General features: G+C 37.0%; 1 protein-coding gene across 1 annotated transcript in view; it reads right to left on the reverse strand.

The window, feature by feature from the left end:
• The window catches only part of OLFM3 (olfactomedin 3), a 75,555-nt gene that overhangs the window by 23,809 nt on the left and 32,033 nt on the right, over positions 1–19,713 (reverse strand). Inside the window, exons 3-4 of the mRNA XM_072644154.1 lie at positions 15,188–15,343; positions 3,024–3,243 (exon numbers count right to left, since the gene is read on the reverse strand). Of these exons, the coding sequence (XP_072500255.1) occupies positions 3,024–3,243; positions 15,188–15,343 (376 nt within the window). The remainder of the gene's footprint in view (positions 1–3,023; positions 3,244–15,187; positions 15,344–19,713) is intronic.

Consider the following 19,713-nt stretch of genomic DNA (forward strand, 5'->3'; position numbering starts at 1 on the left):
GGACGGTCTCGGGCGGGTAAAAGTGGGACTTCTAAATCTTAGAGTCTTACGAGGCCCTCCATGAACAGCGGGGATTCGAGAAGGTCAGACTGAGCTAGCTCGGCTAGCTCGGGTATTTCCGCCTCTCCCCGGGAGATACGTGATGGGTGGAGTCTCCCTGCCCTTGAGGTCGTCCCGGATCTGGGCACACTATTGTTATCTAACAGCACGGTATTCAGATGCAAACTGTGTGGCTGAAGGTTAAGTAGGATTGAGGAAGCCTGAAAGCTCTCTTAGCACGTGAGGAGCCAAGAGGACAGTAGGCTCCGCTTTTCTTCTTTCCTCTCTCCCCTCCCCCTCTCTCCCCGCTTGTACTTCTACTTCCAATCCCTTCAGATCCTAGCCTCCTTAGGAAATCTCCCCCTCTTCCTCCTAAGGAAGACCCCCCTGCACTTGTAACTAGACCCTGAAATAAAGCTCAACCCTTGTTCGACTCTGGAACGTCCTTTCTCTCATATGAGCATCCGGTTTTGGCCAACCGAAGACCTCGGAGGTGAGGTAAGAAGACTCGGGTAGCCCACACAGGCCTCTAGGCCTGGCAATCTCCATTTTAGAGATGAAGAAACTGAATCAAAGATTATATTGCTAGCCTAGACAATTACACAGATACTAAGGGTTTGAGGCCATATTTGAAATAAGGTCTTCCTAACTCCAGGCTCAGCCATCTATTTTTCCCAAACTGTTATTTCTTCCCTGTGTTCACTCCCTCTATTGGCACATAGTCTTACTCTCCTCAGGGGAAACATTTTTCTGAAGTTAATGAGGAACCAAGTACTCCCTTGAGTGCCTTCTATGTGCAAGCATCCCTTTTTCTTAACAGCATAGAGTTAGTTCCTGAAGGGGTTTCACCTTCCCTCCCACTTCAGTCCATGGCCAACTGCTCATTTTATATCTGTGTTGTTGACATGAATCCCAGGAGGGCCTAAGTAAAATCATGAACTCGTAAAGTTTATGAAGTAGTCATGATTGCGTCTTGATATAGATACCAACAAAATTCAAGCCACATCCTACTATAGAAGAGAGTAATGGTTCTTTAGTCAACTCATGGACAAATACGTTGGTAAGTCAGGAATATTCTCTTTGGCTTTTATCCCCTCCCATGGATTTGGACCACTGACACCACCATTCTGAGGTGAGTATATTTTGATGGAGTATATTTTGGTGGAGAAGTTTTGCCCACTGCTGTTTTCCTGAGAGTTATAGGATATCGTCCTTCATTCTCTACATGACAGCTTGCCCACTATTTCAGTCACCTTCCAGCCAATGGGTCATTGGCTATATCTATCATATTCTTTTCCATTAACAGGGCTATTAGAGAGATTATACAGGTATAGTGATTCCTTCATTGTTTGTGGATTGAGTCCTGGCACTAACACTTCTGAGTGGCATGAACCTAGACAACTCACTTCACTTATCACTTACCTAAGTTTTATTTCTCTCATCAGTAAAGGAGTATCACAGAATCTTAAATGCAGAGGTGGAATGGACCTCATGAGCCACCTGCCCCATTCCCTTCACCTTACAAATCAGGAAAGTAGGATTCAGGGAGGATAGGTGACTTTCCAGAGTCACAAAGATATGTGTCAAAAGTAAAATTTTAATCCAGGCCTCTGATTTTAGAGTCGATACTTCTTTTCCCATATACATTGATATTTTCACTCCCTACCTCCCACAAATCTGTGAGAAAAGCACTTTATAAAGCTTAAATCATTGAACAAATTTATTGTATCTGTATTATTAAAGATACTTAGAGCTGGAAGAGACTTCAAAGGTTATATAGTACAAGCACAGATCTTCATTCTATTCTGTATTTAATTGTATTTGTGATCTTTGTACTAAAATGGTACCCAACTTCCCAGAAAATCAGTCATTTTCTAATCAAATATCATTAAGGACTCAAGTATACTTAATTCATTTCTCAGAAACGGACATAGATATGTTGGAGGATGTCTAGAAGAGGGCAATTAGGATGGTGAAGAGCCTTGAGTTAATGCTCATATAGTGATCATTTGAAAGACCTGGGCTAATTTAACCTGGAGAAGAGAAAACTCGGGGAAGATAGAACACCTGTTCTCAAAAATTTGTAGGCTTGTCTGCTGGGCTCCTCTAGGCAGAACTAGGAACAGTGCTTGCAAGATACAAAGAGGCATATTTAGGACTCATGACACAACAAAATTACCAAGCATTAAAGTTATCCAAAAGACTTTTGGGGGAGGTAGTGGGTTCACAAGGCTACAAGAAGAGGGGTCATTGCTCCCCTGATGAGACAATAACCTCACCTTGTACCAGTTGTAATGAGACTAAGATCAGAAATACATATCTCTGTGGAATAACAGAGAGGCACAAGGAGTCTGTCTACTGACTGTAGATAGCTATTGAAGCTGATCTTGCAACTTGCTCTGTGTTTGCCAGCTATATCCATATCAACCTCCTGTGGCCCTAAGGGGCTGGATCATTTTCCCAAGGTCATCCAACCAGTATGTGTCAGAGGCAGTATCTGAACTCAAATCTTCTGACTCAGAGACTGGATTGCTATCCACTCCTCCAGGATGACTCTCAAGGAACATTTGAGAAGAAGCAATGGGACATTATTCTGTTATTAAAAATGAAACAAAACAGTTTGCTTTTGAAAATGTTTAAATTAAAAGGTCTTCTGGAGTAACTCAATGGTACAGTGGATAGAGCATGGACCCTGGAGTCAGCAGGACCTGAATTCAAATCAGACCTCAGACACTTACTAGCTTTGTGACCCTGGGCAAGTCACTTAACCCTGATTGCCTCAAAAAAAAAATCAGAGGGACTTTCTTTTACCAGTCATATAGCCTCTGCTTGTGTTGAGTAAATTATTTTCATTATCTCAATACCCAAGGTTAATAAGGCTTTCATTACTTCTTAGCATGGCTATATTCAGTATTACAAAAGCAAAAACATTTAGTAAAGGTAAACACATAACTCAGAAAAGTAAATAAAATCATTCAACTTACTCAGCTTCTTCATGCAGTCTCGAAGTCTGGTTTCTAAGCTGAGCACCCTCTGATGCAATTCTTCATAGTCATAGGCCCCAATTTCTTCCTGAATTCCTGTGAGGACTGCAGACAGATTCCTAATTTCCTCTTTGAACTGGGTGATTAACTTGGCATCCGTTTTGTACTGTTCCAGGACTGGGATCAAGGGCAGGAGCTCATCCATCTTTTCTTTCAACTCCTGTGAAAAGCAGCCAATTGTTCATGAGAGTAGTTTAAAACAGATCACCCAGCTAAATCCCTCTAATATGATACTTAAGGGTGATTATGGGAATGGCTTCAGAATTCTTTATTGATTTTAGGTAGAAATTGGTGTTTAGGGAAAATGTAAGTGACCCCAGGATTATGAGCCATAAATCCACTTTTCCTAGTATGGCAGTACAAGAAGCTTCTTAGTTTGTTTTTTTAATAAAAAAAAAGATAAAATAAAACTTTTCTGAAAAAATCAATCTTTATTGTAATTAGAAAAATATGTGGTGGCAGAAATTAAGGATTCGTGTATTGGGTCCAAATTTTTCTTTGGTTTTGTGTTTTTCATGCTTTGTAAAATGAAGGCATTAAGAGAGAGCATAATATTGTAATTAGAGCTTGGGCCTTGAAGTCAAGAAGACTTGGGTTCATAGTCTGCCTCTGTCAATTACTAGATGCATAACACTGGTCAAGTCTTTGAACCTTTCAGTGTCTCCAGACACCAAAGTTTCTGGCAATTGCCTATCTGTATCTGAGCAAGGTGTTTCTGTACTGGGAGTTCTACAAACTGATGAAATCATAGATACGGACTGGACCGATCATTGTTCATTCAAGCAAAAGAAAAAAAAAATAAACAAAAAACCCCAAACAATCCTCCCCTCTCCCCGCAAACAACACCAAAATAAAGTTCTTGATTTTCTTTTAATTTGTGATTTGGGAACAAGTTTGGCATAAACTATTTCTAGACACAAAAGATTTATAGCTGATTATCAGTTATCCACTCTGAGTTGCACATTTTGGTAGACAACCTCTTGAAAATCTTGACAGGTCCAGCTTCCTCTTTCATCTCTCTACAAACGACTTCTCTCCCACAACTCCCCCCCTTTACTGTGACCTTCTCCCTCCAATACACACATACTGTCAAAGTATGTTATCAATGTATGTACTGAAATAAGACTATTTTTATATTAGGTTAAGTAAAACGTCAGCAGTAAGTCTGCCACAAACATATAAAAATCATGCAGTATTTCCCAAGGAGAGGCAACATGGCTTGTTAGATAGAGGATTGGCCTTGGGGTGAAGAAGGTCTAGGTTTAAGTTCTATTTTTGATAGAACTAATTGTGTGACTTGTGGGTAAATCACTTAATAGTACCTTAGGCAATTCCCTAAAGACTGTAAATTATAATCAAGCTATTTTTTTTCTTTTTCAGCTCTGTCATATCTATTTCCCCCCAAATAATTATTCCTTTGTCCAGGTTTCTCCTTGCTTTAGCACATAGTCTTGCTCCACTCTGGGGAAACACTTTTATGAAGTTATTGAACTACCCAATTCTCTGTGGAGTACCTGCGGTATACAATCACTTATTATTATTTTTACTATTAACAATTTAGAAGTAGTTCTTAAGGGTACTTCGCCATCCCTCCCATTTCAGTGCTTGACCAACTGTTCATTTTGTCCCTCTGTTACAGATAAGAATTCTAGGAGGGCTTAAGTCACTAAATTATCAAATTTATGAAGTAGTCGTGACTAGTTGGTTGACATTTGAAGCAAATGTCAACAAAATCTAAGCCATATACTACAGTAAAAGAGAGAAATGGTTCTAGGGTTAACCTGTGGCTCCACGCTCACAGAATGCTACAAATTATGTCTTTGGCCCAGGAACATCTTTTAGTCATTGGATCTGAACTACCGACACCCTCATCCCCCAAAGGACCCAGAAAGCTTTGGTGGAGCAGTTATGACCATTGCTAGTTCCCAATAAGTTTCCACATCAGTGGAGGGAATTTTCCAACTGGATGATAGACCTATATGAACTGTTTAGATGATAATAAAGCAGAACACAACTTTCCCAAGTCTTAAGAAATTATTGTTCATGGTGATGTATCTTTTTAATCCCCATTACTGAGGGAAGTTAAATAAAACTTGAATATGGGGATTCTGAGCTACAGTAGAACTAAAGCTGTTTGAGTGTCCACATTAAGTCTGGCACAAATATGGTGAGCTCCTGGGAGGTGGGGAGGAGGTAGGTGATGTACCAGGCTGCTGAAGAGCAGTGAGATGCTTCAGGCTAGGAATGGAGCAGGTGAAAGCTTCTGCTGTCATCAGCAGTATGATTGGGCTCATGAGTAGAGAGGGAGAAAGAAAGGAAGGGGGAGAGAGAGAGAGAGAGAGAGAGAGAGAGAGAGAGAGAGAGAGAGAGAGAGAGAGAGAGAGAGAAAAGAAGAAGAAGAAGAAGAAGAAAAAGAAGAAGAAGAAGAAGAAGAAGAAAAAGAAGAAGAAGAAGAAATGGTGGAAAAGAAGAGAAAAGGAAGTAAGAAATGGAAAAAAAGGAGAAAAAGAAATAAGACAATTGATTTTTGTACTATTTGAAATGACTTTTCCTCCATTTGCATGGGGAGCTGAAAGCTAACTGCATTTAGAATGACTGTTTGTCCTTTTGAGATAAATTAACTCTTTTAGGACACTAGTTTACTGCTCCCACTGATGGAAATTATTTTAGCCAACTGAGCACTCAGCATTTCAAATGTGTCGATTTGCCTCTCTAGATCAAGATACCTTTTATGTCAAATAAACCTCACTCCCTTTGCCTCATTTTAAGGGCCAGTCCCAATTCATTTTTTCAACAAGTATTTAAGAATTGTCGCTGCCAGCCTATCTGCTATACGTTGGGGATACAAAAGCCAATATGATTAGTCACTGTCCTCAAGGTGGTTATATTTTACTGAGGAGAGGGTTTGAGGAGATTAACATATAAATAATTAAGTTCACACAAAACAGGCACAGTAAATAGAAAAGCATTGTTTATTAGAAATATCTAGAAAGACCTCAGAAAGGAGCTCAGTCTTGAGCTGAATCTCAAAGGAAGTTCAGATTTCTAAAAGGTGTAGTTGTGACAGAATTGTGTTGAAGGTGTATGGAATAGCCTGTGTAAAAATGTGGTGGTGGTGGAGTATAGAAATGCTGTATACAGAGAGCATTCAGGAGGCCAGTCTGTCTGGTACGTGGACTATGTGAAGGAAAAATAATAAGAAATCAGTCCAGAAAAAATAGGTAGGAACCAAATTGTGACTTTCAATGCAAAACAGAGATGTTTATAACTTAATCCTGGAGAAAATGGGGAGACTCACAATACCTGTAGCTTTCAATAGCATTCCAAGAGAAAGAAAAGCAAAATATTCCTTCTGCTCTCATGAGACTCCGCCTTGTTTTCCTTAACTTTCAAAAACTGGTTGTCAGTTTTCATACAATCTTACAGTTTAAACTTAGCCTTACATTTACTGCAGAACGATATAATTTAGGGCAACAGATCATCATTATTGTGATCACTTGAGAATAATCCATAGGTGCCATCAGAATGCACATTGTACAGCTAGCTAATTTAAGCAGTGGGAAATTGCATTTTTAAATTACATTTAGAAGCTGCTATTACGATAAATGCATTAGAATAGCAGGAGATCCCATTGCTGCCCTGATATATGGATTGATGTTACTTGGGGAAATTTCCACTTACTGTATAGGCTGGGAAATTCTTGAATTTAGGGCATATGTGCAAAATGAGAGGGAGGAAGGAGTTTGCATTAGAAGTGAGATCTCTCAAAACATCAGACTTGAAGGGCCTGAAATGGAGAGCTAGCCTCATTTTTAGTGTCTCATTTGGAAATGCATTTATTAGCTACAGCATCATGTGATTCCTAAAGGATGGAAAGATGGCTCATTATGATTTTAATGAAAATAGTTCTTTTGGTAGCATTCAGCACACATCATAAGCACTATCAGGAAGACAGCATTGTTCTTAAATATGAATATCATTCTCAAGTGGAAATGACCAAGCTCTAAGAAAGGTAGGGGCCTGGGATGGCATGTCACAGTTTTAACAACTCATTTTCTTTCTGAAAGAAAACAGGGTATTTGTATTATTTTGACCTTTTAAATACTCCATAGTTTGATTGCTAGCAATCCATTTTCCAGCTCTGGCAACTTGTCAGAGAGAGGAAGAAAGAACAACCAGAACAAAATTGAATATTTAAAAGGTTGAAGCAGACCAACACAGAGATGGGCTTCATGACCTACGCTGGGCTTTTGTCCTCCTGGAATTTTGCTATTCTGACGAAAGGTGTAATATGAATACCTAATCCATAACCGCATGGCAGAAATCCTCCGGCCTAAAAATAATGACTGCTGGAATGAGCAAGAGTGCAATTGTTCTAACTTAAGTTTAGAAGCATTAATCTTTCTGATGAGCTGAAAGTAGGATACAAGATACTGTCTGCATCAGTTGATTGGGAAAATGAATTCCTTTTTATTTAAAAGTATTTTCAAAAGCAATCTGTCTTTTTTCTTCTTTTAATCAGGAGATACAGGGTCATGATGATAAATGTTTAACAACTAACTCTCAAAAAAAGATAACTGTAACTACAATACACTTTTATGCTTTAACTGCATCATTAACATTTTCTCCATCATTTTCTTGTCTGGACAATGAATAAAATTCCAAATAAAGCACAGATTCTTGTAGCTTTTTCATGTTCACCTTTACAATTTCCAAGATAAAAATTTTCCCAGCTAGATGGCTCAGTGGGTAGAACATTGGGCCTGGAATCAGGAAGTCCTGAGTTTAGATCTTCTAGCGTCAGATACTTCCAGCTGTGTGACCCTGGGCAACTCACCCTCTGTTTGCCTTAATCCATTGGAGAAAGAAATAGCAAATCACTCCAATATCTTTGCCAAGAAAACCCCATTTACAGTCATAAAGAGTCAGACATGACTAAACAACAAGTGTTCACCCTTAAAATTTAACAATTAACTTTCATAAGCCAATTGTAGCACACAGTTGAGGTGATACACTGCCTTTTTCTCTTAAATACATCACGAGCGTCAGCATGTCAAATGGAATAGAAAGTTCCCCTTGGAGCCAGGGAAGACCTGGTTTTAGACCCTGCCTCTGGCACATACCAGCTTTATGACCCTGGGGAAATCAATAAGCCCCTCATTGTTTCTGGAAGTTGCAGAGTGTCATAGAATTGGAGCTTTGAAAAGGAACTCAATGCTCATCTACTCTAACCTGTACTTGAAAGAATCTCCCTCTCTCAAATATCTCATAAATGTTCATCCACCACCTGTTTTAAGGCTCCTAGGATGGGTAACCCACTGCTGATCGAGGCAGACTGTGCCACTTTTGGAGAGATTGAATTATTAGGAGTATTTTTTGACATGGAGTATACACTGACCTCTTTTCAATTTCAACCTATTTGCTCTTGTTCCTGTTTTCTGGAGTCAAATAGAATTAAGTCTAACCCTTCCTCTGCATTGCAGTCTTTCAAATACATAGAGACAGCTATCATGTTCTCTCTGAATCTTCTTTCCTTTGGCTTTAGTGTCCCCAGGTCCTTCATCCATTCTTCATGTGACATTGTCATAGGGCCCTTTGACATTCTGATTTCCATCTTCTGGACAGTCAAAGGTTATCAATATCTTCCTTGCACCTTCTTTCCCAGAACTGAGCATAATACTCCAGATGAAGAATGATGAAGACAGAGTGCAATGGGACTATCACCTCCCTATTTCTAGAAGCTCTGTCCCACTTAATGTAGTCCCAAATCATATTAACTTTTTTGTTTTTGTTGTTGTTGCATTTGTTTTCTAAAATTTATAGATCGGCATTGGTAGTGCAAATTTTATTCTCCAACACCTTTCCATTCCCTTACTAATTATGCTTGACAAAGTATGTGGCACATAATAGATTTTTATTCCAAGCCAAAAAAGTCATAGACCATACTTAGAGATCTAGAGTTGGAGGGACCTTAGGAACCATGTAGTACAAGTTGATTATTTTTACAATGAGTAGAGACAAGAAAATTTAGACATCTCCACTCCAAACTTTCAATCATAAAGGGAAAAAAACAACCAGACTATTATGCCAATGGGAATTGATTTATTGTTAGATTTGGCTATTTTGAACAGTGCATACAGCCAATGTTCATTCATGGGTCTAAATGAAGCTTTCAGCATCTGTATTGATTCTCCAAGGTGCCAAAACATCCCTTTCTTTGGTGCTGGTTAGATTTTAAATCATCTTAAAGGTATTAGAAGAATGTGCCAGAGAAACTAATAGAGTGTCTATAATGTTCTAGTATTCTCTCATTTTCTCCTTCTTCCCTTCCTCCCTCCTTCTCTCTCTCTCTCTCTCTCTCTCTCTCTCTCTCTCTCTCTCTCTCTTTCTCTTTCTCTGCCTGTCTCTCTCTGTCTCTGTCTCTTTGCCTGTCTCTCTCTGTCTCTGTCTCTCTGTCTGTCTGTCTCTGTCTGTCTCTGTCTGTCTCTGTCTGTCTCTCTCTGTCTGTCTGTCTGTCTCTCTCTCTCCCTCCTCTGTCCTCTCTCTTTCTTTCTCTCTTTCTGTTTCAGAATTTTTAGACCACATTTGGAATTCACTTTAGAAACTGATGTAATTCTTTGTTGTGTGCGTGACTGTGTGTTTTAACCTTGAGAATTAGAACTGAAAATTATATTCTCAATTTGTAAATGACATTTTCAATAGATTTATTTTGCATTGAACCAGAAATTTCCCAGAAAAATCTTTGTGCTTGCTAGCTCTGTGACTCCTAAATATCCCTATTGTTCCCAAAGTTATCTGTGTTCTTAGTCCAGCACAAAACTCCAGTTCAAGCTTATGTGGATCAGTAGAATAGACTGGGGAAAAGAAGATTCAGGGGAAACATGGCAGCTACCATGAAATATGGAAAAGACCCTCATATTAAAATGTGCTCCAGCTATAAAGAAAAACTGAGACTGTTGGGGGACCTAGCGGGGAAGAGAAAAACAGACTGAATCTCTGAAACATCCTTACAACCACCATAAAATGGTGGGAAACATACTTTTCCTGTTATTTTGAAAGGGTATTTTCTGGGAAATTCAGATGTTTGAAAGGAATCTGTGAATCTTTTTGACCCATAAAGGAAGTGAGGAAACACTGAACACTTCCTTAGGAAGCTTCTCTCAGAACAATTTCGAAAGCCACTGAGGGAGAGTAGCCTGCTTCATGTGGAATGGCAACAGTCTGACACCCCACAGCAATATGTGCACTGAGTGCTTCCATTGTGGTGGAATATAATACCAGAGACCTCACAATGTAACAGCAAGATATCTGTCTTGGAAGTGGGGCTTCATTGAAAGGTTAGTGACCCTTGAAGGAGAAGATTGATCAAAAGTGTGTGTTATTACCACTTCACAAGTGATTAAAATGCAGTGCTATGAAAAGATTTAGTCAATTCCCATTGGAATAATTGTCTGGTTGTTTTTTTCCACTTTATGATTGAATAAAATGCTTCATTTTTAGGAGACATATTTTATTCTTGAGAGGTGGTGTGTCAGTGGAAAAAAGACTGAACTTTTTTTCCACAAAAGAAAAACAAATAAACAAACAACAAAACTCCAAGTGTCTCCCAAAGAGAACAGTTAGCTTATTAATTATGATAATGTTCAAGACGACCATTCCTTAAATTAAAATATATATATATATATATATATATATATATATATATATATATATATATATATATATATATATTCTCAAATACTCCTTAATGATACCAATGAGATGTTCTGAGCTGTTCTGGCTACTGCTTTCTTTATAGATCTTAACACATAGAAGCTAATAACATTTTCTTCTGTATTTCTTCTTCTTTCAAACACCTCAGATTTTTGCTTTGAGGTTGGCATACAGAATCAGGAGGATACATTTATATTCTCAGTTTTGCCACCAACTGGTTGCTTGACTTTAGACAGGTCACTTAAACCATCTGAGTCTTATTTGTAGAATTGGTTTAATACCTAATACTTAGCTTTGCTTGCTTTTGGTTAGGTTCAGATAAGAAAAATAATTCTAGAATTTCAGAGTTAATGTTGTTTCCTCATATCAAAGTATGGATTCAATCTACAGAATTCCCAAGGAATAATTATCCCTTATCTGCTTAAAGACTTCTGAGACAAAATCATGATTTAGCAAAAAAATTCATTCAATTTTTGGACCATTTCTAATTGTTAGGAAATTTTTTTCTTATATTTGGTCAAAGCATATCTCTTTGCAACTTTACTCATTGGTCTAGCTCCACTTTCTTGTAGGAAACAGGAGAGTGAAAAAGATTAAATCTGTCTATTACGTTGCAAGTAATCAGACATTTGAAGACTGCTCTGATGTTCATCCAAGTCTTCTCTTTTCCAAACCAAATATTCCTTGATCCCTTAAGCTATTCTCATGTGGCATATTCTCATGTCCTTTTCTGAACATGCCCTAGCTTTTCTTTCCTAAAACAAGGTCAACAGAACTGGATATGAAGAAGATAAATATAAGATAAAAACATTTTTCTATTTCTTATTTTAATTTATGACTGGTTACATGTAATATATAATGCATGTTACATGTTTTCTACATAATATATACAATATCCATGTGTGCATGTAGGCAGATAGATGAAAGTTGAAGAGCTATTGAGGTGTATCTACCTAGAAATTGAATGGAACTGACACAACACCAACATCAGAAATCTCCAAACTTGTACAACCATAGAATTCCAGAATTCTGAATACTTTGAAGAGGTATCCTTGGTGACATAACCATTATATTTCTATTATTTTATATTTGATTTATGTTTTATATTTTGTTTCTCTTATGTTTTCTTGTGCTATGAAAGCCTGAAAGACAAAGAGTTTTCCCCCCTTGTACTTAGAAGTCACTGATTGTATTAAGCACTCAAATTTTTTTCCAGTTACCTTCTTGCATTATTAAACAGGAAAGCCAGAAAGCATATTTAAAATTCCCTCAAAGAGGCTTAGTTATAGCCACCAAACTGTTAGAAATTTGGACATCAATATCTGATTATTTGGTCACTTGGTCATCTTATTATTATAGCATATTTAATGGCCTATTTTGACCATATATATCCTCTATGCCAGGGGTTGTCAACCTAGGGTATGAGACTCCAGGTGGTACAGGAAGTTTGTCAAAGCAGCACTGGAAATATTTGGTAAATAATCATATTATCCTATTGAAATATTGAAACGTAGTAGTGTTATTGAGAAAAAAGTGGATTCCAGAGAGAACAATCGGATTGAGGGAACTGAGAGGAAAGTTCATTATGTAGCATCTCTAAATCATGAAAAAGAAAGATGCAGACAGACCATACTGACCAAAAGACAAGTGGATGATTTACAGATTTGTGACATTTTTCATACTGAGCTGGGGAAGAAAGTACTCAGCAATGATCAAGAGTAAGATGATCTAACTGATCTCTGCAATAACCAGAAACTCTGAATTGATTTGCAATCAGTGGGGTTGAGAAATTTGGAGAGTATCCTTGGAGAAACATATTCTGTTCTTACTTAAACTGCTCAGAAGCTGTACTTCCATTTATAAGACTTATCTCTGTGAATCACCATTCTTAGTGCTTTTCTCAATCAAATTCCAAGGGGGAAACAAATCAGAGGCTGAACATGATATTTAGGCATCTCTTTCAAATGCTAAACTGAGAATAAAACTATTGATTAATAAAGCAGTTAGGTGGTGCAGTGATAGAACTCTGGGCTTGGAGTCAAGAATACCTGAATTAAAACCTTGACACAGATATTTACTAGCTATGTGACCTTGGGCAAGTCACTTAACCTCTGTTTGTCTCAGTTTCCTGTAAAATAGAGAGAATAATACCACCTATTTCATGGGGTTGCTGTGATAGTCAAATGAGATAATACAAAACATTTAACATAGTGTCTGCCACATAGTAGGTACAATGTAAATATTAGCTATCATTATTAATTATTCATTAAGAAAAAGAATCAAGTATCTCACTAATTTATTAGACTGTCCTGACTTTGAACAATTTTATAATACTACAAATCTTGTATACTGAATAAATTTTTCATTATGAAAAATAATCTGTATTTTATTTGTGTCCATATGCATATTAAACTTCAGAATTTATTTTTCTTCATTTTGAATATGGTACGTGAGGACAGAAAACCTTTAGTAAGGTTAGCTTTAAGCTAAGGAGTACATGGAATCCAAAAGGCTGGGAACCTTTTCTTCACCCAACTTACAGTTCAATTCTATTTGAAAATAAATCCTTTCTATGAGAGAACCTCCCCAACCAACTGTTTGTGGGAGTGGAAAAGCCACTGGTGTCGCCCATCATTGACATGTTTTCAGACTTCTTCAGTGTATTAATTGGTTGTAATGCTTTTTTTCCTTTTTCTTTCTTTCTTTTTTTTTTTAAAAAAAAACATCATTTTATATGAGTTGACTCTCTGGGAGGAGAGAAACTGGGGAAAGAAAATGTGAGATGTGCAAATCTAGAGACATCATCACTCCATTCATGTGAACTATTTGTGCCCAACCTCTGGTACGGCATTCCAAGCTCATATTGGTCTGATCACCATAGTGAGACATAATGATGTCATTTTGGTTCTCGTTAAGTACAAAAGGACAACAATCAACCAAACAACTGGGGAAAACTATGATGATGAAAAAAAAAAGAATTAACAAAAACTCATTTAAAAAGATAAAAAGAAATATTTGCTATGAGATAAAGCAGTGTGCTAGGTTCTTTGACTACAAAGAGGAAAAACAACATCAACTTTGCTCTTATGATCTATGAGGGGAGATCAGATATGGCTTTATGGAAGTATGATGTGAGGTAGAATGTGAAAACTAGAAAAACTGGAGATCTGAGTAAAATGGTCTAAGAAAACAGATAGAGAGAGACAGAAAGAGACACACACAGAGAGACAGAGAGAGAGAGAGAGACAGAGAGACAGAGAGAGAGACAGAGAGAGACAGAGAGAGAGACAGAGAGAGACAGAGAGAGAGACAGAGAGAGACAGAGAGAGAGACAGAGAGAGACAGAGAGAGAGAGAGACAGAGACAGAGAGAGAGAGACAGAGAGAGAGAGAGAGACAGAAAAAGAGAGAGAGAGAGACAGAAAAGAGAGAGAGAGAGAGAGAGAGAGAGAGAGAGAGAGAGAGAGAGAGAGAGAGGACTTTCAACTGGCATGTGGGAAAGTTTATTGTAAGAGGAGGCAAATGAACTTGAACCTTGAAGTAGGAGGATTTCAACAGAGAGAGCTGAGAAGGGATTATACCTTGGGCATTGAGATGAGAGAAGGCGGGATGAAATCAGAGAACAGCCAATAGTCCTGTTCATCTGGCATAGTGATGTCTATGAAGAGGCATGTTATGAAATAAAGATAGGCCTTATTAATGTAAACTACCACCAGACTCATGTAAACCTGTTGACATTGGGTATAGAATTATAATTTTATTCTAAAGGTATTAGGGAGCCAACCAAGACTTTTGAATAAGGGGAAGACACACTTTCACACCTTTCAGTGTGAAAGAAATAAGCTACGTAAAGAAAAGATTGGAAGGGGGAAGAGACTGGAGGTAAAGAGACCATTTAGGAGGCCATTAGAGTCAAGGTAAAAATTAAAGGAGAGTTGGCCTAAGATATTGGTGAGTCAATAGAAAGGAAGATATAAAGGTGTGAGATAAGATTTGGTCACTGATTGGACTGTGGGCATAATGAAAGAGAAAGAAAGGTCAAAGATGTCTCCATGGTTAGGAACTTAGGTCTTTGACAAGAAGGTGGTACCATATGGCAGAAATAGAAAATCTGGAAGTTAGTAAGAAAAACTTTTAGCAACCTAGTTATTATCACATATATCCAAATACATTTAAATCATGACATACTATCCACATTTCCGTAATGGTTCTATTTATAGAGACCCTTCTCCACCATCTTACAACTAATGGTCACTCTTAGCAGTTAAGCGAATATTTTCCCAAATGAGTCTTTAACATTGTATGAGCACTTATTTCTAGTGGAGATACATGCATCATGTTCAGTGCTTTGCTCCCACCTGCTTTTCCAAAGACTATGGAAGTAAAACCTACCTGAAAATGCTTGGTCATCAACGTCTTCCGGTCATCTTCAATCTGTCGAAACTTGGCCTTCAGTCCTTTCATTTGGGTTTCCATTTTTAAAACATATTGGAAATCCCTCTGAGTCCGTAAGTTTAAGACTTCAATGGACTGGGACATATTCTGAACCTGGTGAGAGAAGAAAATTGGCTGTAGAAATATTGTCCACTAAAAGACATATTACAATTATTGGTTGTTTCATAATGACATTATTATTCTAATAGCTGGTGAGCAATGTTTTCCTGTGGTAAAAGTTTATATCAATGGCTAAAAAAGGCAAGTTTTAGGAATAATAATTTCACATTATAAATATTTAGAAAATTCAAGCAGAAAGAAATTGTATATAGGTGGGAATCAATAGAAAAATTAGGGATTGGCTCCATCATAAATAAGCCTTTAATCAATCAAAATGGCAAACAAATTGGTTAACTAACTGTCAAACTGGTACTAAATTGACAGATGTCAAGTCATATAATTTGATATTCTAGAAGAAACTTAATTTTCCCTTTATTTTAAAATTACATATAGTACTTGGAAAAAGTAATACTTGGTAAAAATAATAGAAAGAAATATGATTGCTTAGGAGTGTGGTTGGTGTTTAGGCATCCAATGAAGGTGACACATATTTTGCTCAGTATATTCATTCCATGACACTCAAAAAAGCAAGAGTGAATTGGTCAGAGGTTGAATGTGATGTTTAATAGTGAATCCCAATAGTTCATCGAGTCTACCAGCTTACCACTAAACAGTATGATAGGATGCTACTTAAGAAAATTGGTAAATATAATCTGTGCATTAGAGGGACAGAAAAAATGCCAATAACTTTTATTAGACAGAGAGGTACTGGGTTCTGCTAATCCATCCTTCCCTGGCCTTTCCCCTAGTTCTTTGTCAACCATCAGTACAACCCCCAATCATGCCTCCTTTTAGCACTTAACAATGAGGTCCATATATATTTAAATGCTGTTATGTGATTTTGTTAAAAATAAAAATTTAATTTCTTTTAAGGAGGAGTATTTCCTTGTTGATAGTAGAAAACTGACTTTTATTTATGAGTTTATATTATCATTTTTCATTTGTCATCATACCCATAAAAGTCTTTATTATTTGCTTTTCTTTAGTAGAAAGCAAATTTGAGAGACAGTTCGGCATAGTGAATAAATATTTGTCTGACCTAAGAGTCATGAAGAATGGGTTCAAGTCCTGTCTTTGATACATATTGGCTGTACAACCTTGGGTAAATCACTTAGGCTCTTGGTATCTCCAGGTAATTCTTTTTTAAAAATTAATGTATTTGTTCTCAGTTTTCAACAATCACTTCCATAAGTTTTAAATTTTCTCCCCCTCTCTTCTGCCTCCCTCCCAAAGACAGAATGCAATCTTATGTGGGTTCTACACATTCATTCTTATTAAACATATTTTCACATGAATCATTTTGCATATAAGAATTAAAATGAAGGGGAGAAACTATGAGAAAACTAAACCAAACCAAAACATAACATAACATAAAAGAAAAAAGTCTACTTCATTCTGCATTCCATCTCCATAGTTCATTCTCTGGGTGTGAATGGCATTTTGTCTCAAGAGTCCATTGGGAATTTTTTAGGTCCTTGCATTGCTGGGAATGGCTAAGTCTATCAAAAACAGTCTTGGCATACTTTGGCTATTACTGTATATAATGTTCTCCTGGTTCTACTCATTTCACTCAGCATCAGTTCATAGAAGTCTTTCCAAGTTTTTCTGAAGTCCACCTCTTCATCATTTCTTATAGCACTATAGTATTCCATTATATTCATATACCACAACTTGTTCAGCCATTCCCCAGTTGATGGGTATTCCCTTGATTTCTAGCTCTTGGCTATCACAAAAAGAGTTGCTATAAATATTTTTGTACTTGTGGACTTTTTACTATTTTTATGATCTCTTTGAGATCCAGTCCTGGAAGTGATATTGCTGGGTTAAAGGGTATGCACATTTTTATAACCCTTTGCTCATAATTTCAAATTGCCCTCCAGAATGGTTAGATCAGCTCACAACTCCACTAGTGTTCCAGTTCTCCCACATCTTCTCCAACATTTATCACCTCCCTGTTTTGTCATGTTAGCCAATCTGATAGGTGTAATGTAGTGCCTCAGAGTTGTTTTAATTTGCATCTCTCTAATCAATAGTAATTTAGAGCATGTTTCATATGACTATAGATAATTTTAATTTCTTCCTCTGAAAACTGCCTGTTCATATTCGTTGACCATTTATCAATTGGGGAATGACTGGTATTATTGTAAGTTTGACTAAGTTCTCTATATATTTTAGAAATAAGTCCTTTATCACAGACACTAGTTGTAAAAATTCTTTGCCAGTTTTCTGCTTCCCTCCTAATCTTGGTTACATTGGATTTGTCTGTGCAAAAACTTTAATCAAATTGACCAAAGGTTTATCAAATTTATTGATTTTTTTCATAAAACCAACTCTTAGTTTTATTTATTTGTTCAATAGTTTTCTTAATTTCACTTTTATTAATCTCTCCTTTGGTTTTCAGTATTTCTAATTTGGCATTTAGTTGGGGATTTTCAATTTGTTCTTTTTCTAGTTTTTTCTGTTGCATGCCCAATTCATTGATCTCCTCTTTCTCTATTTTATTTATGTAGGCATTCAATGATATAAAACTTCCCCTAAGAACTGCTTTTGCAGCATCCCATAAGTTTTATTATGTTTTCTCAATATTGTCATTCTCTTGAAGGAAGTTTTTGATTGTTTCTCTGATTTGTTGTTCAACCCACTCATTCCTTAGGATTAGATCATTTAGTTTTCAATTAATTTTTGATCTATCTTTCCATAGCCTTTTATTACATATAAGGGGCAGCTAGGTGGTGCAGTGGATGGAGCACCAGTGCAAGAGTTAGGAGAACCTGAGCTCAAATCTCACCTCAGTCACTTGACACTCACTAGCTGTGTAACCTTGAGCAAGTCACTTAACCCCAATTGCCTCATCCTGAGTCATCTCCAGTCATCCTGATCAATACCTGGTCACTGGATTCAGATGGCTCTGGAGGAGAAGTGAGGTTTGTGACCTGTACAGCCCTCCTTCACGCAAAACAAAGTCAAGTGCAAGTCATGTCATCATTTCTCTGATGGTATGGTCTTCTTCCGCAATGAAGGACAAATACACATTACATATAATTTATATGGTATCTATGGTATCTAATAAAGATGCATTGACTACTTTTGCCTTTCTGTGCTGGATTGTGAGGTTTTTATATACTTGTACATGGTTAATTTTTGTGTATGTGCCATATACCATTGAGAAAAAGGCATATTACTTTATATCCCCATTCACTTTCTCCAGAGGTCTATCATATCTATTTTATCCAGAATTTTATTCACCTCCTTAACTTCTTTCTTGTTTATTTTGAGTTTAGATTTATCAGGTTCAGAGAGGGAGAGGTTGAGGTCCCACAGTAGTATAGTTTTGCTGTCTATTTCTTCCTGTAACTCCCTTAACTTCTCCTCTAAGAACTGGATGCTATACCACTTGTTGTATATATGTTTAGTAATGATGTTACTAACGTTTAGTAAGTTTAGTAATGTTTAGTAAGTAGATTTTCTTATCTTTAGCAGGATATACTTTCCTTCCTTATCTCTTTTGATTAGATCTATTTCTATTTTTGCCTTGTCTGAGATTAGGATTGCTAACCATGCTTTTTTTTTTTTTTTTACAGTGGCTGAAGTATAATATGTTCTACTCCAACCTTTCACCTATACCTTATGTGTATCCCTCTGTTTCAAATGTTTTTCTTGTAAACAAAACATTGTAAGATTATAGGTTTTATTCCATACTGCCATCCACCTCCGTTTTATGGGAGAGTTCATCCCATTCACATTTACAGTTATGATTACTCTCTGTGTCTTTCTCTCTATCCTATCTCCTCCCTATTTATGCTTTTATTTCTCTCTTCTCCCTTCCCCTCTTCAATAGTTTTACTTTTGACCTTTGCCTCCCTTAATCTTCCCTCATTTCTACCAACCCCCTTCTTTTTATTTCCTTTTTCCCTTACTACTTCTTCCCTCCCTTTTACCCTCTCACTCCTTTTCCTTTCCTCTTTCCCATCCTCCTGCCTGTAGAGCAAGTTAACTTCTAAACTTAACTGAGCATGTTGTTCCCTCCTTGAACCAAATCAGATGAGATTAAAGCTGAAAAAATGCCCATCTCTTTCCCCTCTTTCCTTCTACAGTAATGTTTGTGTGCCCTTTCCTGAGATGTAACTTACCTATTTCTGCCTCTAAATTATGATTTTTCATCATCACATCAGTTAATTTATACCCACCCCCTCTATCTATATATATCCCTCCAGGTAATTATTTAAAAAATGAAATTAAAGGTCTAGACCACCCCTTGTCTTCTCCCCCACTAAAGCAAAATCATACAAACAAATTTGAAAAATATGTTAACAGTACTGGGATTAATGTTATAATTCATATTTTTTCCTCAATTTTTGTTATGA

This window comes from Notamacropus eugenii, chromosome 2 (assembly GCF_028372415.1).
Source record: "Notamacropus eugenii isolate mMacEug1 chromosome 2, mMacEug1.pri_v2, whole genome shotgun sequence".
Lineage (NCBI taxonomy): Eukaryota > Metazoa > Chordata > Mammalia > Diprotodontia > Macropodidae > Notamacropus > Notamacropus eugenii.